The 23,172-nt window shown below is 43.9% G+C and overlaps 1 protein-coding gene across 5 annotated transcripts in view; it reads left to right on the forward strand.

Annotated features, from left to right (window-relative positions):
* Positions 1-21,817, forward strand: part of LOC126642791 (epigen) — a 38,937-nt gene extending 17,120 nt beyond the window's left edge. For 2 of the 5 annotated variants that reach the window (XM_050320700.1, XM_050320701.1), the window contains exons 7-8: positions 1,353-1,478; positions 8,233-9,898. In XM_050320700.1, the coding sequence (XP_050176657.1) occupies positions 1,353-1,478; positions 8,233-8,345 (239 nt within the window). In that variant the 3' untranslated portion in view covers positions 8,346-9,898. The other 3 variants (XM_050320704.1, XM_050320703.1, XM_050320702.1) reach the window with 3 other exon arrangements.
* Positions 21,818-23,172: the final 1,355 nt, after the last annotated feature.

Consider the following 23,172-nt stretch of genomic DNA (forward strand, 5'->3'; position numbering starts at 1 on the left):
TGATCTGTGGTCCTCTTGCATAGGAAATGCTGGTTAATCAGACCCTTTATTCAGGTAGTGTCTGATTAGCTTTCTCAGAAATTCGCTGTTTCACTGTCCTTGCACCTAAGATGGGATTAGGTAGGGCCTTCTTTTCTCCTTTGTTTAAAATATGATTCATCATTTTCTACAAAACGTACCAGGTAAAGGTTTTCCCACATTCTTCAGTCAGTGCGTTTTAAGAATAGCTGCTCTAATGCTTATCTCTTCCTACTTGGTATGTAAAGCAGGCTTAAGTAAATAGATCTGCTCATTTGGTTTGGGGGTTAGTTCATTTGTTGCTATTAAGTATTTGGCCTATTATCAAACCATTTTACAAAGGGTGTAACTGTGCAGCTTCCGTTAATATGCTTCCAGCCCTATCACACACACATCATTTACCCCCATGAGGCTGAGGCATTATCCAGCTTCCAGCCAGCTTGCCGTGGATTGCATCAGAGTAGGATGAAGGAGACGCAGCCAGATGTTATCAAATGGGGTAGGAAAGAATTTAAAGTCTTGACTTGCTCAATGTGAGAAGCAGTTTCAAGCTGGTGTCCTATGGGGGAGTGAGAAATGGAGAGCAAGGAAGGTTCTTGTATTGCCTGTATCCAAATGTCTGGCTGTGCTCCAGCACTTCACATGAAGGCATAGCCTTGGATGCCAGTGCTTGCCCCCAGTAAAACCTCAGTTTTAAACCAAATGCATTTGATTTCTTTTCCTTTTTGTTTTTCCTCCACCTGAGAGAAAACTGGTGTGGTGGGGAGAGGGGAGTATAGACTCCCTTTCTGGAGATACTCTATTATTAGGATAAACATTCCTCTCAGAACACAGAACTGAGGGAATGGTTCAAGAAGGAAGGTGAATCCTACCCCAGACAGTACAGACCTGTTGCCCACTGGAGGGCAATGAAGGTGAACAATGCTGAGACCGGGCCTCTCTGGTCAAGTGTGCAGAGGCCTCCCAAATTGCTGTAAATAACAGGACATGGTTTGCTCCCGTGTGGAAGGTCAGTGTCATGTGCTGGGATTGCCAAAGCAGTTAAAATTGCTTATTAGTCAAGTGTGTTTCCTGAACCAAAACTAATTCCATGGCACAGCTTTGGGGAGGGGTTTTTTGTAAGTCTTTTTCTCTGTAGTAGTAGCAGTTACAAACTGTGTTTGATTGAGGAATAACTGTTTTCAGTGTGGGACTTATCAAGCAACATTGAAGTGAAATACTTGTGTTCTGTTATGTGCATTCATACCTGTGCATGCACGCCCCTTCAGTTCATTCAAAACTGATGACCTAAGACTACCTGGCTGTGTTAATCCAATATGTGTTGCCGATTCCAGGTGTCCCAAAGCTGATTACTACTGATATGGTCAAAGAAGGTGCAGCTGTGATTGATGTAGGCATCAACCATATCCATGATCCTCTTACAGGAAAAACCAAATTAGTTGGGGATGTGGACTTTGAAGGTCAGTGAAACACCTTGTACAAACCTGTATGTATTGAAGTTCAGAGGATTCATTCACGGTAAATACTTGGAATAGGCAATGTCTCAAATGAGACATTATTTGCAGAAATGTTTTGTCATTTTTTAGTTAAATAATGCAATCTATCGCAAATGCTACGTTATTTGAGAGAGAAAGTGTTGCTTTTAATTGCAGGAACAGCAACCTTTAAGAGACACAGATGAGCTCTTCTGGCAGCAGTTCTCTCCCATTTTCTTTAATCCTTCGTGTCTGTGAAGTGTTTCAAGAGTAATCAGTTAAAACAATTGATAAATAATGAATAATAGTAAATCAAAATCAGTTCTACTCTCTCTCAAGCAGAGGCTCTCCCACTGTTTGCAGCAATCATTATTATACCACAGCTGTTCAAGCTTCCTCTTATGCTCTCTGTGCTTTTCTGTGCAAATGTTAACTTTGGCTTTGGAAATATTCTTTACGCTAAGGTGTAATGTGGGTTCGTCTTAAGCTGCTGAACATCCTGGTCCAGGCAAGTGTAGCAGATAAAAGTTGTTGTTCCATATTGATCTTTTTTGTGTTTAACATGTTGCAGAGCGAGTTCACAGTGTAACTAGATGAAGTGTTTCTGCTCTGGAGGAGTTCCAGACTGGAATAGCAGGATTGTTGGAGTAGAAAATTAAAGCTTATTGGCAGAGTTGAGTGTGGGAAGCTTAGGCAGCATTTACCCACATTATTAATGGTTCTCAACAGTTCCTTATTTTGATAAGTATGAAAATCACCCACAGGTTTTTTTCACAGTTATTAACGTTGGCTGGCATAATGTCTCAAAGCTTAATTATATTCAGAATGTTTGTAGCCAGCTGTGTTTGTGATTACATCACTCCCTGAGTTCTGCTGCTTTTCCTCAGTGTGCACGATACCTGTGTGTTAACCTCTGTGAGATCGCCTGCATCAGTGGAGCTGAGCCACTGTCTCGGCACGTGTTTGGAAATGTGTAAGTGGATATGTACAACAGAGCTCCAGGAAAATCACACTTTTGGAGGACAACTTGAAAAGTTTCTCTTCCTTTCTTATCTTGCTTGTGCTGTCACAAATCAGAAGTTCAATTTTCTGTTTTCAGAGCTGAACTAAAGTACGGAGTTTTTTCACAATTTTTTAGCTGAGCAGGTATTGGAGTAAAAAAGCTGTAACTTTGAGAAGCATTAAACTGCATCCTTCTTGTTTGTTTCTCTTCACACACAAGACCTTGTGCCTGCAACATAGGTGTAGATTCAGTGGCAGGGCTGTGATTCAGAGTTTCAGCAATGCACTCTATCTGTCTCGTCATGTCTGCTGTGGGTTGTTCTCAGGATTTTACCTGGGGGGAGGGAAGATCCAAAAAAGAGGGAGGAACTGCAGCTTGGATTATGCCACTACAGTTGCAAGTAGCATTTCACTGTGCATTGCCAAAGGGAAATTGTTGTTGGTTCATTGGTATCGGTGAAAGTTTCACTAAATCTCTAACAACAACAAAAAACATCCCAGTGTCTACAGTTCTGAATACTAATAAGTAAACCACCCTTGGCAAGTATTTGATTTGACAGTCAGGAGATGGAATAAGCCAGTGTGTTCGTGTAGCAAATAATTTTATCCTTTTCTTCCACTTGACTGAATTTATATTTAAGTCCAAGTGAAAATGATTTTTGCAGGTTGAGGCCAGGTACATAAATGGCTGGCATGACATAGGGTACCTGTTAACCATCATGTAGCCCACCAATATCTATTGTCTCTTCATCCATATTAAGTAGAAAGATGTGGCTGTGAGAAGAGCAAAGGTTTAACTGGGCAATCAGAGATCAAATTACATTTACAGAAATAGATGGCAATGGCTTCCTTCACCAGATCTCCTGGCTGAAAAGCTCCTGCAGTGGAAATTAAGCTTATTAAATGGCTGGAAGCTTTTTTGTTTCAACTGTCATATCCAAGCAATACTTGGATACCATCTTCTAATCTCTGTGGGGTAGGTTAGGCACTAAAGGTGTTATCTCTTCAACAACAAAAGGATACCATTTCAGGGTTTTTTTAATGTTTTTCATTATTAAATTCAATGTAAAAAATGCCCAGGGGCACTCTTTGAGCGACACTTATTTGCAACAATTATTGAGAGTCTTTAAACAGTATTTGTGATTTCCCACATCCCTACACGTCCTCTTTATTTTGACACCCCACATAATAATAATTTTATTTCCACATAAAAAATTGTGGGGTTTTTGTCTGGCATAGTTTACTGGGCAGTTCCAAGGTAACTGAAAGAACAAGAGAGGAGAACACTGTGCATGTGGAGGTCAGCTGTGAAGCACTCGAGTACCCAGCCTTATACTGCAGGGAGATTTTAAACTGGATGTGCAGCTTTCCATGTATAACCAACACACTGAGGGGACCTCTGTTCATGTTAATAATTTGCCAAAACCTGTGGTCTAGGGCAGCAATTTGCCGTCACAGGAAGGGAGACCTATTTCTATGAACAGGACAGTGCACATGTGGTGTACTTGGCCCTGTTTTATAGAGCTTTTGTTGCCACAGCTATACTGCCAAAGGAGGAGGGGGGCTACAAGTACCAGGAACATGAAATAAAGGAACAACTTACCAAGAACATTCAGCTGGAACGGCTTTTTTGGGTGAAACACCAAAAATTTCCGGGAGTGACTGGTAGAGCAGGGTGGTAACACACCAGTGTAATAACTCACCTTTGAAACTGGAACTGGAAATGCCCTTAAAACTAAAGTTACCTGTATCTCTTTACAGTTCCTTCCATATTTTGGACAAACAGATGGCAATGCTGACTGTTGAGTCTTTATTGGGTGCCTATGTAGAAAAGAAATCTTTTGTGTAAGACCTTTGTAGGTGATGTAGTTGCAATATCAGTGGAGGGATTTGTGCATAGAATCAAACAAGATGCTGAGTTGGCAGGGATGCATCAGGATCATCGAGTCCAGCTCCTGCCCCTGTACATGAGAACTGTGCAATCTGACTCGACAGTGTGGAAGAGATTGTGGAAAATGGCTGCCACCAGGAGCAAGGATGCATTCCCTGTGCTGAACAGCAGAAGAGATTGCTTCAACAAGTGATCGCTGTGGTGCAAGGTGATGGGTGTATATTATGAATTTCCTTTGAATGAGATCGACCATGATAACCTTCAGATGCAGTTTATGAATGGAAATGGTGGTCCTGCAGCTGCACCTCAGCTGCAGTGTGCCAGAAATCCAGATTCTGTGACAGCAGCTGCTTCTGACAGGTGTCTACTGCCTCTCCGCGTTCACTGTGATACCTGCGTGGCTCTGGGCTGCTCCTCAGTTATTGAATCCTTTCCAAATGAGCTCTGTGTGCAGCTTTTCCAAACAGTGGTCACGAAAGTAGAACATGGATGTTCCAGCTGCTTTTGCTATAGCTTTAGTTAGTTCGTTTCTCAGGTGATCTTGAAGATCTGGCATTCATTTTACAATTAGTAAAACTCCAGTCTGTGTGATTGTGTCACTGTATTGCTGCCCTGCAAACATCAGGGGAAGCATTGCCTGCTGTTGTGCCCCATAAGTCTGAGGAATCCAGCATAAGGTTGGCCTTAGGCAGTGGCAGCCAGGCTGGCTGTTGGCTGGGTGGTGGCAGTAAGCTGCTGGGTGGCCCGGGCAAGGTTCTTCTCCAGACAAGAGGATGTCGTGCGGGGGCTTCACTAAGTAATCTGTGATATCATGCATTTCTGCTGCCACCACTTATTATCCCAAGGCTACCACGACATCCCATCCACCTGTCTGTGCTAACTAACTGAATGCAGAGAAGCTACGATGTGTTAATTTCATGCTGGGTTTGTCTGCTCAGGATACCTCTGTTGCTTGGTTTTTAGAGGTACTGGAGGGGGAAATATGCACTGTTAGAATTACAGTACTGGACCATAATTCCTTGGTTTTCCTTTATATTGCAGTTAAAACAGCTGCAGTGAGAGAAACAGGGCCAATATGCAAAAGAAGGGACTCTGAGAAATGGGGTAGCTGCTTGCTTGTTGGTATTCCACAGTGTAGTGAGCCGAGTCCCAGAGCATGTGGAGTACCATGGGGTATCTGCTGTGAGTGCTGAGCACAGGATTTCACACTTAGGCAGTGCTGCTGGGATGCAGTGATCTGGTGTAGCTTTACAGGGACTTGTAAAGCTGTGTGGAAACAGTGCTTAGGCAGGAATTACTCTGCATCACTTAATGCAGATGCACAGGACCCAGAACTGCCTTCAGGTTGAGACTTGCCCTTGGTTTGTGTGATTAACCCTATTAGGTGTCTGATGTCCTTAGCTTTAAAGGAACCTAGGAATGAAGGGCTGCTCTGAAGCTGTGGATCCTGTTTTTCAAGGAAACTATCTACATTTCATTTGTTCTGAAGAATCAAAGGAAGATTTCAAGGTTCTCCAGAAGCTGCAAAATAGCAGCTCCTCCTCCATAGGCACCTAATTTACATACTAGCATTTTCCAGGTTGGAGGGGAAGGCCTGGGAGGCAAGCAAACATCTGAAGAAAGCAGGAGTAAGGCTGGGGACAAAGTTATTCCTGTGAAGCAGAAACGAGACCTGAAGGAACTGACAGCACAGCACCTCACCTGCCTACATGAGATCAGTCACACTCAAGTGCTGTCTGGAAACTGTGCTCTGGCCTACTACACTTGACCAGGAAAGGAAAAGCTATGTACAATTTTGAGGGCCAAGGTATTTGGCTGCTTTGGTATTTACTCTTACTGATGACAACTTATAAGATTGTAGTTTCCCCAGTACAGACCCCTGTTGTGCATTTGAAAATGTGGATCAGCTTTTGTGAATAAACTATCTGGGTGGTTTTATGCTAACTGACACAAAGCGTGGCTTCTGCCACACCGACTCTCAGGGATTTCCATAATGACAGAGTATGGGTAGAGGAATTCCCCAGCAACTTGGGAAAACAGTGCACTGTGTGTTTCCTGCTGAGTAGGGTTACTGACACCACAGGCAATGTATGTTGTAGCTGATACTCATTAGAAGGCTTTCTTCAGGAAAGGCGCTATCTAGTTGTGGATTGTCCCTCCTTGTAAGTAAGACAGGAGAAGTCTGAGTAACGGCACAAAAAGAGGTATGTGACATTGCCGTGCAAACAAATGTATTTCATTTTTAAGTGCCTACAATATTGTCTCTGTTAATGTCTGTGTTTCCTTCAGATGTGGGTACATTTTAGTAATTAGAATATAAATCTGAAAATTCATAGTAAGTGTGTTAACCGTAAGCATCAATCTCAAATGGTAGGTAGTTCAAAACAGTATGACTATTAAAAAGACAAATTATTTGTGTTTGAGGATATTAAGAGTAACTGCCATATGAAGTCTTAATTTGTTATATTTTACATGTTAAAAAAACCGCATTGCAAATTGTTTTCCTTTTCATATATTTTAACGGTATATCTGGTGGTACCAGTCAACTGAGTAATTAAAACCCTCCCAGTTGTAATTACCATCTCTCCTCAATGAGACTTAATCTTCTTCTGTTCTTCAGTTCAGTGAGATATTCACCGTTAACTTCTGTGAATGCTCTCATTATGTCCCTGCCATGGAGAGTTCAGACAGCATTTTATTAATTTCTTTTAACCCCTCATAAAAATCTAATAAATATTCTTTCCAGAAAAAATCCTAATACCCAATTCCTCAAATTCTCTTTTACGTTTTTTTTTTTTGAGATCTTTTTTTTCCCGACAGTTAAGCACAACATAGATTCAAGATGAATACCCTTGCAGCAGAAGCAACTTATCTTGTTTGTTCGAAACCCAGGTGCCAGGTTTTCCATCCCTCAGTCTCTTACAGCCAGACACAGAGCCTACTCTGTAGTAACTTCAGTGGAACTGAATGTGCTTATGTCAGTTCTCCTTGCTCAGTTGTCTTGTATATGTGCCTTTTGGAAAAACAATGCTTTTGAAAGTGGGGTGTGAGTTACCCAAAATTTGTTACTAAGCAAGCCAGAAAAACCCCAAACTAACAAACAAAACACCTCTCACAGTGGTACCTGAAAAAAACCCCTCAGTAGTAACCAGGTTAGTAAAACGCTCTTTGGACTGACCATCATTAGTAAGTGCTCATTACAGTTTTTTATGTGATTAGTTCCCAGGAAGTTGCACAGAATTGCTTTGCAAGCAGCTTGCAACTCCAGTCAATGGCATTTTGCACAGTATAAAAGAATATCAAGTCAGGATCAATTGCTGCATTACATTAATTCCTCATACAAATAGGTTAACTTAAGTGCTTACAAAAATTAATTGGTACATATTTGCCTTGACGCAAGCATTCAAGGTATGCGCTAAATTTGGATAGTCTGGTGTGGTTCATGGAGCTAATTCAGCTGTAACTCTTTCCTTTCTGTTCGAAGCTGTACTTTCTCTCTCTGCAGTTTTAAGTTCCCTTCTGTGATCCCAGGATGTCTGTGTTGAGTGTGTGTTGCTGCCATGGGGCAAGGGCAGCCTGCTGCAGGTAGCTGAGGTGGGACAGGTTGTGAAAGCCTGCCCCAGAACTAGCCCTGGGTACTAATACTTAGATTAGCAGTACCTTGCAGCCCCAGTCCTGCGCTCTCTGCTGCAGTAACACTTCTGCCTTGGCCTGTCCTGTGCTCTGCAGTCCCTGTCCAGTCACACTCCTCTGTGCTCCTCACCAGCTGGGCATTTGTGGGCAGTGGAAGGGGGAAAACCATTTTGGAGACATTCTTAGCCAATACCTCTTTCTGTTTTCTCTTAGAAGTGAAGAAGAAGGCTGGCTTTATCACTCCAGTGCCGGGAGGGGTAGGACCTATGACTGTTGCGATGCTTCTGAAGAACACACTCCTAGTTGCTAAAAAGCTCATTTACTAGAGAAAATGGGCTACCTTGGACGAAGAATCTGGTTGTTCTATTTATTGATACACAAAACGTTTATTTTTTACTACAAATATATTTATTTATGCATTGTATTTATTTTTTCATGTCAAGTATGCTAAACCTGATACTTTACAAAATGTTCAAATGCTTTGTTACCTCCTCCTTACTTACTGCAAGCAAAAATGAGTTTGAGAATGCAGCCTACACAGTTATGTTGGTATGTGTTTGAGAATGAAGAATGAATTACAACTGTACTATGTATTGATGCAGTTACCAAGGGCTTGTAAGCCCTTGGGACCTTCAGGTTTGATCAAACAGTATAAAAACTAAGTTTCAACGTGCTAGATATCTTTTAAATACATGATTCGGGTTCTGAGGTCACAAAACACTCTGGATGCAGTTCAAAGTCTTGAAATATTTTTTGTTTTAAACACTTTAAGCTAGCAGCAGAAATCTCAATTCCAAAAGGAGTGAGAGACTGCAGTGTTTGTGTCAGCTGCCAGGCAGTAATGTTGACAAGAATGTAAATGTTCAGTAAAATAGCCAAGTAAACTGTAATGCTGGTGAAATTCTGATTTTAAACATCTGCAAGAGGTAAGCATGAATAAGTAGGTAGAATGGAGGCCTGAATTATTTTCTTTTCATATCTGGACAAAATGTTTTGGTGCATAGTGTCCTCATCCCACAGAAAAAATCCCTAAACCTGAACAGTTGACTGGGCTGGATTTGACTTACATTAGATGAAATGTAGTTGACATTACTGTGTATGTACAGTATAGCGGGGCAGGGGTTGAAGAGGAAGAGCAAACCAGAAGTTTGTCTGTGACAGAACATTTGTGTTGGAATTTAAAGCCATTTAATTATATTCTCTTATTTTCTGAAAGTGCATGACAAAGTTTTTTCTTATTCTGAGATGTAAGGCTTGGCTTCAATGGCCACAATGTTTTGCTGCTTAAAGAGGACTATATGGGATAAGATCAGTATGTTTCTATTCCCAAAAATTTAGTTGCTGGATCGATCTAGCACAGTCCCATGCAGTGTCCAATTTGGAGTGGAGTTAATGCTGAGATACCTGTTCAGCTGAGTGTGTGCACTATTGGCACTCCCACTGAAGGTAGTGGGAGCCAGTTGGGACTTTTTATCTTTGTGTTTTTATCTCAGTTGGGATAACTTTGATTTATTTTCATCAAGAGCCTTAGGTGTTTGCTGGTGGTCTATCGATAACTTGAAAGAGGAAGGAAAAAATTGTGGCTAAACACTATTGCATTAAACAGAAAAATGCACTTACTGTAATAAAAGAGCCAAGATGGAGCATCCCTTCCATGTTGACTGTTCTTGTGATGGACTTTCTGAGAGTTTGCTTTAATGCAGTGTTTGTAAAAGTTTGACAGAATTATTACTAAATATATAATACCAATAGTGCAGACACTTGTCTATTTAAATTTAAGTGGTAATATAAATGTTAGGAGAGTCAAGGTGCCTATGGAGACTATACTTGGACTGATCAATCAGTGACCGAAAGATGGAATAAAACTTGTTCACTGTTTTGTTAGTCTTGGTAAAAAACGTTGATGGAGTTGTGGGGGTGGTTGTGATTTTCCTTTGTTTATGTGTGTGTTCGGAGCACAGCGAATGAATGCCTTGCGTGTTCAGTTATTGCTGTGTCCGGCTGTTTGCGTTGCTCTTCTAGATTCATGTTTGCTTTTGCTGGTTTAACGCTGATCATCTCTGCGTGTTTTGGCAGAATAACCATTTTTGGCGCTGTGCTCTTGTCCCTTGAGTGAGCCTGCTTCTGTCGTGCCCTACAAACAGGTTGTTGTGCATCGTAAGCTGTTTCCCTTTTCTCAGCTAGTGAGACATAGGCTTTACTCCACAGTGTGCGGTCCTCAGAGCTGCCAGACCCACCTGTGAGAGTGCTCTCCACTGGGAGAACATTCAGAAGGAGCATCCAGAGGGAAGGGCCCATGAACCAACCCAAAAAGCATGCTGGTGTGCCCGACCTGGTCAAGCCCGGTCCAAGTATGAACACCGTGTGTTGGACAGAGCGTGACCTTGCCCGCTGCAGCCTTGTCCCAGGCCCACCACACCCAGTGTGTTGCCTCATGACAAAGCCTCCTCTCGGATTCAGGCCTGATTAAACTCCCATTGTGCAGCTGTATGTTGAAAGCAAGGCTCATGAGCCTTATCCCTGCTTGGGACTGATAGCAGAGGTTATCCGGGTAGGCATAAACACTCCTGTCTGGGAAGTGTGCAAGGCACTTGATCAGCGTGCAGGCATGCAGCAATTCAGGATAGCAAAGGAAGGGAATAGCCTCCTGGAATGCAGTCCATGAGCAGGAAAAGGCATAATTAAAATGTGCATAACTAGCTTGTGTTTTTCCCTTAACATGTGAAGTGGTTAGATGTAATCCTGCAGATCACTGGGGAGAGCACAGCAGAGAGGGAGAGCTGGAGCTGACCAGTTATTAGGGCATTTATTAGAAGCTTTTTGGTTTTAAAATATAAAAATTGTAAAATGTTGTTACTTGGAGCTCAGAGTTGAGAAAGGAAGTCGCTGGAGTAAAGGATGTAGCTCTCCTTTGATGAGAGTCAGGTTGTTGATCTCCGTGTATATTACTGAACTGGGTTTTTCCGATGATCTCCAGTATCCTTCAGAGACCAGTCCTAGTCGCTCCAAGCTGCCAAGGAAGTTAGACAGTGTTTGGGGCTGTGGAGAGTGGTTTAGTATAAGAAATACATTTGACAGGTATATGCTAGAGACCTGCAAACACTTGGTGTGAAATGTTTGTTCTCATTATGCACAGTCACTTCTTGGAGGGGCAGAGGTGGGCTTTTCTGGCAGTAGTGAAGGGATTTCCCGATATGTGAGGCAACAGCTTACCTGCTCTTTCAGTCTATGTTACCTCAGCGCCTGTGCTTTGCCAGCTCTGGACTTCTACCCCGCAGCTCCAGCCAGTAATCCAGGCCTTGTGGGTGCCAGTGGGCTGCCTTGCTTCCTAGGTTTGTGCACGACCTGGCTAAATGGAAAGGGATCAGCACAACCCTCAGGCTTGCAGAGCCTGGGATCAAAGGCCTCTTGCTGGCAGTCACTGATGGAGAACATCATCCATTATCTTTGTGTCTGATCGCTTCCTAATCTCAGCACTAGCTGTTTGAGTGAAGGAGAGGAACAGAAGAACTCCTCTTCTGGATCGTGGGGACTGAGGGACAGCGAGGACCAGGGGAGGAACACTAGTAGAGCACGGGCTGGTTCCTGGACCCTGACCTCAGGAGGAGCATCCTGAGGCTGAATATCCTCCTGGAAGTAACACAAGACCTACACTGCGAAGGGAAGGAAACACCATGTTTTCACAACGTGTAATTTTTCATTTTGCTCACCTCTGTTTTGCTGGTTTTTGTTTCTCTGCTCTGTCAGAATCTGGGTCTCGCTCTAAGACTGTGCCTTTGCCTGCACAATTATGCCCACAGGTAATAGGAAACCAGGGTTTCAAAAGAAAACCTGATCCCATTGCTAGATAATAGCAGTTTCCTAAATAAATGTGTGGTTGCCCCGAGGGGTGAGGTTGTTGCCAGATGCACCTTTTCTTGATTGGTGAGAACAAGAGATGACGCTTCCTGGCATATAAGTGCAAGAGAAAACACGGCAGCACAGATAAGCACAGCAAGCAAGCAAGCCACCTGGAAAGAAGAGCTGAGAAGGTGTTAAAGCAGCTGCCTGCCATGGCATTTGGAATGCTAATCTATATTTTGCTGAAAGGTAGGTATGGAGGAGGCTTTTCCATGTCATAAGATCCAGGGCTTTGTTGAACAATAGTTGGCCTCTTCTGAAATAAGCGGTGGGGTGGGAAGTGTGCAGAGACGCTGGGAAGCAGAACCACTGCAGCAGTTTGAAACCCGGATGAAATTGTAAGTGATAGGCTATAATTTACAGTTCTTTGAAAAGAAGCTGCTTAGACTGGTGAAGAGATGTAAGGTTGTAGTATGTTGCACATACCTGTGTCATAAATTGTTTAAGATAATAAAATGGAGAACAGGATGCATTTGTATTTGGGAAATTTGCAAAACCATGTTTGTTTTCCCACAATCGTAATTATGCTGTGGCAAAAGGAAGTTTGAGGCAAAAATGTTTTAACTGAATTGTTATTATATTACTGCTTTGTATGGGGGTTGTATGAAATTCATGTTGTATGAAGTGCTTTCTAGGTGAAATGAACCTTGAATAGATGTACTGAGCTTTTCTGTTCCAGTAAGTATCTATTTGCATTATACAGCAATGGGGGCACTGAGTGAAGAGTCAGCTTTTACTGCTTCATCCCTCAGCACAGACTTATGGAATAATTGGACAAAAAACAGCGCTGAAGGTATTGCTTTTTTGTTCTGTTTGCTAATCCGTCAGTTAGAAAAAAACCCAAACCAAAAAACCCCACCAAAACCTATGGTGTTAGCTGCTGTGGTGCTCTTGTCACTTGGACACTGTTGGATTTGTGTGTTTTATTTGTGAGAATAGCTGCTTTCTTCGTGGAGCCTTCAAAACCTCTCTGGAGTCAGAGCTGCCACCCAGCTGGGATAGGCTCAGTGATGACCAGCTGAAGGATCATTTAACCCAAGTCAGCTATAATTTGAAGAAGATGGGGCTAATTAGAATAGATGACTTGCGTTTCTGATGGCACTTTCTGTTACTTTTACCTGGTGCCTGGTTTCCATCTGTCTTCAGTGTACACCTTGGTGTGTAGAAGTGAGAATGAACAAGCGCAACTTCAAGCAATGCCTCTCATGCCTGTTACTCAGTAGTTTCTTTCTTTGTTGCAGTTTTGCTTTCGGCTGTCGTGGCTTTCACAGCCCTCCTCAGAGTGCTGGCTGTCTCCCTTGTTCCTTTCTTTTTTCTGACTGAAATGTGAACTCAAGCTCTTTGCCTGCCAACATGTGAGAGCAGAGCACTGTTTATCCTGCCAGCTGCATTCTTGATGTTACTTGAGGTGCTGGTGATGTCATTGCTTTGGGAGAGCTGTGCGATCTGGGACTGAGGTTTTGGCAGGTTAGTAAAGGAGGAAAAGGTTCTAACTGTGATACTTATTAATGTCTTTGCACTTTAGAAAGCACATAAATATGCACAAAAACCATTTGCTGTTAATTCTGAGTCATCTCAAGATGTCTTCCAAGCTTTTCTAGTAGATCCATAAGATTTTTATTTTTCTCCTAACAAGTCAAGCTGCTTTGTTTTCCTTTGTTTTCCTTTCTTTGTCATAGTGGTACAGTGTTATATACACATTCATCCGTACACATACTGTATATGTGGGTTTCATGTATATGTATGTAAAATATGTATGCACGCACCTATGCATGTAAAATCAAGAAGATGTTGGGTTTTGACCTCAGTACTTTGGTTTAGCAGCTCAAGCACTGCGGTCTAGTTTAGTGTGTCTGTGTGTGACACAGTTCTTACAGAGCTGCATACAGCAAACAGGAGGATAATGAAGTGGAAATATGTTGTGGCTCATTAAGTGCCCTGTTTGTGTTGTTTCTAGAAAGCAGGAGTGACCGGTCATGTTATAACAAAGAGGAGGCTTATTTACAGGGTCACAGCCATGTCTGTAGTTGTCCTGTGAACCTTTATGAAAGCTGGGGCTGTGGTGGTCAATGGGATACCAGAATTTCCCTTGGAAAGTGTTCCACTCAGAGGTAGAAACAAATTCAAAACCATTCAAGCACACGTTTACATGGGGAGTTAGAAGTATGTTTTGGTGGACCTTTTACAAAGCCACTGAAAATTTAGATAACAGCATTTCCAGAAAGAAGAATGAAAAGAAATGCCACCAGAAAAACTGGCTGAATCTCTGAAGTTTCCTGGTAGCTCCTATTCCTGTGCAGTGTAAGTTTATAGTAAGATTTACAACCAAGGTTCATAATAGTGGATTCTAAAAAAATGAATTCCTGGTTCACTATCCACTGGAGGAACGGGCAATTTCTTGTGTGATTCAAGTCCTCTGGAGACTGAGGTGCAGTTTATGGAAAATCACTAATTTCTGCTCAATCCCTTTGCGTCCCTTTACAAGATCATGTCCTTTTTTCCTTATTTTATGTTACATAGGCTTTACTTGTCACCAGTGCTGGGGATAGGGAATGTTATACTCGGTGATCAGCTGCAGGAAGAAAGGTCATAGAGAGGAGGTGGGAGCTGGCACGGCAGGAATACAGAACTTCTGACACGGTTGGGGCTGAAACAGCCTGCATAGCAAAATGGAAAGCCAGGAGTAGGGAAGAGCTTGGTTTCACTGGGGAAAAAATGGGATCCCTTCACTGCTGTCAGCTGTTTTTTCCATGCAGCCTGTAAAGGTGGCTCTGAACCTGTGGCTGACCCCTTCCCTCCCTCCCCACTCTCCTGTTCCTCCCCGACACACCATATTTGAGGGCTGAGCTGTCCTGGACTTACTGGCTGACTCTCTTTGTTGCCAGTCTGTCAGTTTTGGCAAGCCCAGGCTTCCAAGTGCCTGTAGCCTGGATTTCATGTCAGCTCTTGCCAGCTGTATCTGTGTGAATGACTCAGTTGCAGGCAGCTGTCAAGTGCTTACACTGCATGTTTCGCTCTCCTCACGTGACATGAAAGGGCACATGGACGTGTTTATTCAACAGCTCGTTTAGTATCTAGGTGGACAGTATGATAGGAATTAACATAATGCTGTGGGGCGGGTTAGAAAAGCATTCTTCTTTGTTTTGAAGACTGATTCTTTCAGGGGCAAGTTGTACTTTTGCAACCCCAAAATAATTAGCACATGCAGTTTTTGTGTGTAGACTTAATATCTGGTCTTGCAGCCCACAACGGACCAAGCTCTTCCTCCTGACAGTGAGGGAGGAATGTGTTGGTTTGTCTCATGCTTTCTAGGCAGGCTGCTGCTCCAGGCTGACCTGGGATTCTAATAACAGCAGCACTCAGGGAAGAGGATCCTGGGCCCGCACGAAGCAAGGTTTCCTGCAGATGTTGGTAGTAGAAGGCTGCCACCTCTCGGCAGCGCTGGTGTGAGTGAGAAGGGATTCAGGATGTGGGAATTCAGGCGGTGGAAGTTGAAGGTGGCTGGGGATTTCATTCCTCGGCAGCGTGTACTTTCCTCGTGTTTCTTTTGTTTGGTTTTTTTCCTCTATGGCAGAAATAGAAGTGAAACATTAAACCTGTGCAATAGACATCATCTCAGGGCCTAGCAGAAGAGTAGTGCTTTGGGTGGCAGGAACTGCAGGTTAAAGGCTTAATTCGATGGGTTATTTTTAGTGATTTCCTAGTGCACTTTGTGCTTAAATGGAGATTCAAAACAGTTGGTGCACAAGTGTTTGAGGTGAGTCCTGGGGAAAATATGAATGCGCCACTGCCTGTTTTCTGAAACTCTTCCCTGCAGAGCTTTGGTCTAATTTGGTCTAATGTAAAAGGTACGTTAGGCCTAATTGAAAATGGGATTTTGCAGATCCTCTGCATCGTGCATCTCCTTGGCAAGCCCAGCTGTGCAGCTGTGTTGCCCACGTGCCTTGCTTTCCTTTGTGCTTTCCCCATCAGAGAGCAGTGTACAGTCCTCCCGTGCAGATAGTAGTGTTATCCATCTCTTGTCACAAAATCTGTCTTTCTTCCTGACGTCTGTCCTCTCTTAACTTCTTCTTGAAGTCTGTCACTTGAAGGCCTGGTCCTATGCTGACTGTGGCCTCAGCCTGTCCCTGGAGGTTGTTGGCAACATTCCAGGAGCCGGCCAGAAAAGAGCCATACCTGGATTCTAGAGCCAGACTACCTTGTTCCCTTTCATTGTGTTTCTAGGCTCCACAACGTGAAGAGAAACTTGTGATTTTTTTTTTCCCTTGGAAAAATGGGTAAGATGCCCTTAGAAGTTTGTTCTAAAGAAACAGGTCTTTCTTCTACCTCTGTGGCTTTTCCTGAGGAAGTGTAGTAAACCAACATGGCATTTTTCAATCAGACTTGAATTGTTACTTGTTCTCCCTAAGTCCTCTTGCTGAGCTGGGAGTCTGATGACTGTCAGGTTTGAGAGGGCACTGTTCTCAAAGTAGTCATGTTTGATCTGAATATCAGTGATAGCATCATTCCGTTTGGGTGTCCAAACCACATCATTCACAGCTGAAGTTGTGAATTGCTAGGGCAGCTGTCTACCATCGTGTGTCATCTCTGATAAAGCTGCAGCAGGAGGAAGAAAAGATCAGCTTAGTAGAGCACAGAAGGGAGATTTCTGCCATTAAATGTCTCAAACTGGAATTTGATGTGGAATTTAGGGGGTCAGTGCTGTTACTCCTGAAAGATGTGTAGTGGGATCGTGAATTACCCATAGGCTTGTTTGAGGCTTCTGTCCCTGGCAGTGGTTCCATGTAGTATCTCCAGACCTTGATTCAGCACTTAGTCAGAAAGGAAGGGTTCTGCTTGCTGTACCATTCTTGAGTCACTCCGAGCAGACCTTGTCACCTTCCTGCGTGATGTTATTTTTCTTGTGGTCATAACTGAAAGCTGGTGTTGACATGCACTTGGTTAGGAAATCACCTTCAGCCAGCACTTAAGCAGTCCCCTGAAATAGTAAGGCATTGCTGGGACACCCCACCCCACCAGTGATTCCTGTAACTGAGTAGAGAGACCAGTTGGAACAGATGCTTGCAGTGACGGTGAAGCTTTGGAGCTTTCCCTCCACCTGCCGCACCCCTGCTCCTGTGGCTTCTTTATTCCCATTTGAGCCACCACAACTGAGAATAAGGTAGCATTTTCTGTGCAGGAAGTGTGCTTGCTGACCTGGGTGCATAGAATTTTGTACAAGTTCAGAAGCTTGGTAGCCATGGACCAAGCTTTTTACACAGGAAGACCATCCAGGCGGTCTTGGGAGCTTACTAGTGTCATTGGACACTGCTAACATTGGAATGTGGAGGAATGAGGGAGCAGTCCCACCATTCATCCTCCCTCATGGCTGCAAGAGCTGGCAAACAAGAGTGCTAGAAATGCCGTAGTTTGTCTTGTGAGCAGGAAAATTAAAAAAATGAATTAACTGTTAATTTGAATTCAAACTGGGAAGGATACAGAAAATAATGCAGTGCTCTTCATGTGTCCTAAACCCCTGCTGTTCCTGAGATGGCTTTCCTATTTGGATTGCAGGTTGGTTAATGCTGGTGTTACTCTGGATGAATCTCCCATAATCGGTTTTGTACACATTTGTCAAGAGCAAGTAATCGATTTACAGTTTGTGCTTTCTCAAAGCCGTGCTGGAACACCTCGGCATCTTGTTCTGTTTCATGCTCATTGAATCTGGTCTTGAGACAGAACACAGTAAAATCAATGTATTAAGTATTTGCTGCACACAGTGGCGGTTCTGCTTCAGTTGTGAAAGTGTAGTCAAGTAGTTTTTTTGTGCTAAACTTAACATGACTTTATTCTGTTTCACAGTGGATTACACTGAGAAGCCAAAGCTCTTGAAGCTCATGCAGACCTGCCTTGAGGAACACCACAGCTATTGTATCAATGGGCTCTGCGCCTTCCACAGCGAGCTGAGGAAACCCATATGCAAGTAAAGAATGCTGCTTTTTAGTATCCTTCTCCAAAAATAGCACTGCCATTGTTTCTTTATCTGCTGCGTGGTACTAATGCAGCTTTTTAGTGCCAGTCAAGTACTTGCAAGCTTAAAATGTGGCACAGGCCTGAGTGCTGTGGTGTCTCGGGACTGCTAAAGAGGCTGCAATGCTGTAATAGTGTAAATTAACTAAGGAAGGGAGGGGGGGGAATTGACAGCTTTGTAGGTCACTGCCATGGTGCCATTTCAAATCACAGCTGGTAAGTAGTAGAGGAATAAGGAGCTTTTTCACAGTGGGCAAGATGAAGGGGACAGGATCTTCCAAAATGTCAGCTGCAACTCCCTTATTCCACACGTACCTCAGGCCAACCAGGACCATGGTGTCCTTCAAATTCTGTAGGCTCCTTACTGGGCGGCTTTAGCCTTGGGAGACATTGCAGCAGGTAAGGATGATCAGAGCACAGTGCTCTTAGTCCACACCCTGCACCATGAGGGGATGTTGGGATTGTGTTGTTGCTGTGACTGCAGTACCTGAGCTAGCTTTAAGCTAGATAAACTGGGGCACCTAGTAGTCTTGGTGGAGGGAGGAGGTTCTGACTGAGCACCAGGTTCAGCCCATCCTCGTTTAGGCTTCTGATTTGTTTAAAACTCATGAAAACTAACACGTGTCTGAAATAGAAAGCGTAACAAGCTCTGAATAACTTTTGCATGATGTGTATTTTTTCTGTAGGTGCCTTGCAGGTTATAATGGAGAAAGGTGTGAACACTTAACATTGAATTCATACGCACATGATTCTTATGAGCGTTACATAGCTGTGGGAATTGGTGTAGGAATACTGACTGGTGGAATACTTGCCATCATCTACTGCTACGTAAGAAAGAGGTATGGGAGATCTGGAACCTTCTGATTGCATTAATCTTAATTAATTGATCAAATAATTGAGTTAATTGATTGCAAAAATATGAACTGGAGAGCTCTGGGAGTGTGTTCTTGCCTGTTGCTCATCTGCGGTGTGATCTTAAAGGAGATAACACTCTATACCTCTGCTTTCCCTTCTGCCAGTGGGTCAACAGTGTGATTGTCTGAAATGTGGGGTTCGTCTTGGCTGCCTGAATGAGTTAGGTGATTAGACTTTGGTTCTGTTCAGTGTGCTCTGCTATTAGATTTATCTGATAAAAATCACATGATGGTGTCCATTTTAGATGCAGGAAATTGAAATCTCCCTACAAAGTCTGCGTGGGCGAGACGGCACTGTGAAGATCTGGCACTGGGACACTCACCAGTTTGCCTGCAAAGGAGGAGAAGGGCTGCTGGGAAGGCCCCCCTGCACCATCTGACAGGTGCCCCAGCCTCGCAGAGGAGATGAACTCGAGGGAATGGCGGAGGAGCATGTGAAGGGAACTCCTGCAGAACTGACAGGCTCTGTTTAGTGCTGAAGAAAGACCTCCTCTCCTTCGTAAAGGTGGCTCACGCTCAGGTCCAAACAGCTGAGGGCACTGGCAGACCTCGACACCTCTCCTGTGATTGGTGTTTGCCAAGGGGAGGACCTGGTTGGTTGTAGCTGCTTTCAGTCATTTCAAGCCCTAGAACAGTGTTCTGCTTTGGTCTTTTGTGTGTTTTGGTTTGGTTTTTTTGTTTGGTTTTAGTTCTTTTTCTCCTCTGGAGGAAAAGCACCACCACTCTCACAATGGAGCTGTATTCTGGACATCAGGCACTGACCAGAAGACATTTGGTTTCTGATTTTGGTGTCTGCTGGCTGCGTGTGTGGATAAACATCTCTCTTCTAACCCAGCTATTACCTCCAGTGTCATGGGCCAAGTAGAGGCTTCTGGTACCATAAAGGACAAAACCAAAATGCTTTGGACTGAGGATGACTGGTTAGCAAAAGCTTCCTTAAACTTAGGAACAGAGACTAAGCAATTCCTGGAAAATTAGATCATGACACCTGTGGGTATGGCATGCTCTTGTTGTTTTCATAAGCAAAGGAACCAGACATCTTTCTCAAAATGGATTATGGAGTGTGCTCCTGACAAAGAACCCTTCTCATCCCAAACATCATCCAACAGCTCCTCAGATCCATGGAACTAGAGGCAGAACATTGTCTTGCTGCACCCTGATTTCTGCAAAAGACTTCAATTTCTAGAGAAGCTGGAGTTTTTCATAAAACTTCAGTACACAGGAAACAGACTCTCTTTACTCAATTGTCGTTACCAGCACAATGTGATCACTCAAATAAGAAAAAAATTATCTTAGGGATTGGGTTCCACCCTGAACAAACAGATTACATATCGGATACTTGGCTCTCTTCATCTTGTCTACAAAGACTTACAAAGCTACAAAGATTTTTTCAAAGAAAAGGGAAGAAAATTGATTCTGAAGATGGTGGCACTAACTGGGACTTCTCAGTGACAGCTGGAGTGTTTGCCAGTGCTGACAAGACTGTAGATGGAGGTTTTCATTTTGGCTGTTGTAGACTCATCTGCTGTGCTCAGTCATCTACCAGAGAAAGGCAGTTGGTACTTTGAGATTTTGTGGGGTAATATCAGCTCCTAAATTCAGGTGACTTACTGAAAGCTCGGTTTCTTTGTTATGTGAGTTAATTTTCACAGCAGGAGGCATGTTGCTTGTTGAAAAAACTGTATTTGTGAGGCTATGGTGACAATGCTGATACATGAATGAAAGGTGGGGTTTGAAAGGGTAAAGGTGCCTGTGGCACTCGAGTGGTCTGGAGTTCAGGGGGCTTCTTACATGGGGGTCCTGGTCAGTAGCTGAACCATCTCGGCTCTCCGTTTGATACCAACTAATAAAACAGCACATCACACGCAGTTTGGAATCCCACATACCAGAGGGAGCAAGCGACACGTGCCTGGATTGAGACCAGTCCTTTCCTCTGCACATCAACATTAGTATTTTCCAACTCAGCCTTTTTGTCTTCTTCATCTCAAGTTAATCCTCAGATCTCTGCATTGTTTGCTCCTTTCCGTTCTTCTGACCTTTTATAAGTGTCCACTGCCAGACAACTTGTGCTCTTCACAATTTTCTACCCAGCTGTCAGTAGTGGCCCTGACGTTTTCTATGTCACATGTGTGTAGTGAGAGGGCAATGATATGTGAATTACAGTCTGTGCATCCACACTGAGGCACAGACAAAAAACGCCCTTCACCCCTCTCACATGGAAATACCTATTGAAAACCTGCATGGGATCAGGAAAACAAAGGTGAGAGATCTTTATTATTGATCTCAGAGAAAAATTTAGAGCTAAGTATCCAAAGGATGAAAAGCCTCAGGGCTGTCATGAGTGAATTTCCCTCTCAGCAGTGAGTTGTGTCTTCCTGTGTGCACATTGCCAGTGTTGGATTCACCCCCCAGGGACCAACCCTCCTTCATCAAAGAGGCTCTGTCTTGAAGCCTCAGGGGGTACGTGCAGTTGTTAAAGAAGTTCTAAGCACAGGAGTTTGAGCAGCTGGACTTGGCCTTGCCTAAAGAAAGCTGTTGGAGAGAGATGGATTTGGTTTGGTTTTAGCTGTTTGTATGTCCCTTACTGATATGTTTTATACCCTTAATGTACCAGTGGCCAAGCAGGTGCCTTACAGGATAGGCAAGTCCTTCTTCCAAAGTGTTTACTCATTGCAATGAGACTTTCTGTACCTATAGAAACACACGCTACTTAATTTTTTTTCATGTTTAGTTAAACGTAACTGAAAAGGAGGGTTTACTTCAAGGCCACAATTTAACAGGAGACTATATAGTGAAATATGTTTTTCTAGTTGGCTTTCTGGCCTAAGGAAGCTTTGGAAGGGCTGCCAGTGCGAGTTTGCTGAGATTTTTTTGTTAATGGAAGAAAAGCTGGAGAATGAAACACCACACAAAATGAGACTTTGTGTCAGGGTAGAATGAGAATAAAATGGAAAGACAAAGATGGGAAGAAGGAAGCAAGCAAGCAAGCGGAGGTCTTTGCTGTATTTTAACTTTTTTTTGTCAAGTGTTGTCAAGGCTTCCAGAATTGGGTTCCTCACCACCTGGGTGCTGTGTGCCCTTCATGCTGAAGCACAGGCTTGGAGCAGGCCCAGACTGTGTTCGAGGCATCCTTGCCTGCCTGACTCACTGTGCAGTTTGGTGCAGTGCCCTGGCTGAGGAAGCCTGCCCTGCTTCAGATCGCTGTGTGGAGTCAGCCCTGCTGAGCCCTACCTTGATCAGTGACAGATGCTGCTAGCCTGGTATGGTGTGTTGCTGCTTACGGTGCTGAATTTCCTGCAGAACTGGCCTGTCAAAGGATCAGGATCATCTTTCCTGGCTTATTTATCAGGCTCAGAGTCCTTCTGTAATGGCATAATTAACAGGGTTGTAAACTTCTCCTTCCCATTCTAGCTGCACATGCCAAAAACTGGTCATTTCAAGAGGAGCCCCAGTGTTTGTGTGGCTTTTAGGCTGGCCTGCCTCAGCTGTGAGGGGCACCAGCTCAGCGGGGCCGAGCCAGAGACATGAAAGACTGGGATCATCCTTTCCAAAGGACAGAGTGCTTTCCCTGTGCATGATCCTGGCTGGTGGAACCATACTGGCTTTTCCTGCAGCGCATCTCACGCCGAGTTGCCCTTAAGCCACCCAGCCCTCAACCTGCTTCGCTGGCATCTGCAGCCACTGTGCAGGTGTGCTGGGCTGTGACTTGATCACCTCCCTCAGTTCGACACCCACTTCCTACTGTGGCGTGTGGGTGGCCTGCAGTTACTGATCCCAGCAAGGTCTGCTTCAAACAGGGAGGTGCAAGCCTGGGGAAAAGAGGGCTGTGCTTTACAAACTGCCCTTCCTGCCGGGGCACACTGTGGTGAACAGCAGTGCCGTGATCGCACTCGGAGCGGCACTGGCACAGCAGCACCTGGGCCGAGAGCCAGCCAGCCACTGCAGACAGTGCCAGAGTCTCCTGGAGAAGGTCTTGGAGCTCTGGTGGCAAGCAGGTAGGTAGGAGACAGTTTTCCCTTGGAGAAGATTTTGCCTTTTTCTTAGTAATCCCGAGTATGTTTTGATAGTGACAAAGCAGGGTTTCTGGTCCATCCCACTTATAGTAAAAGTACAAATCCAGTTTGCACTGCTGCAGCCAGCACAAGAGTGCCTGTCATGTGGTCTGAGTGTAAGTCCTGCCTTGTGTACTGAGAACTGCCTGTGAAACCGGTTACTTGCCAGTGACTCTCAACTTTATGCAAAAAAACCCCGAAACCAAAAATCAAACAGAACAAAATCAACCTCCCAAAAAGTCATATGGCTCTCAGCAAAGTGAGAGCCAAAAAACATT

This window comes from Myiozetetes cayanensis, unplaced genomic scaffold, assembly GCF_022539395.1.
Source record: "Myiozetetes cayanensis isolate MyiCay16 unplaced genomic scaffold, myiCay2020 scf24, whole genome shotgun sequence".
In the NCBI taxonomy this organism is placed as follows: Eukaryota; Metazoa; Chordata; class Aves; order Passeriformes; family Tyrannidae; genus Myiozetetes; species Myiozetetes cayanensis.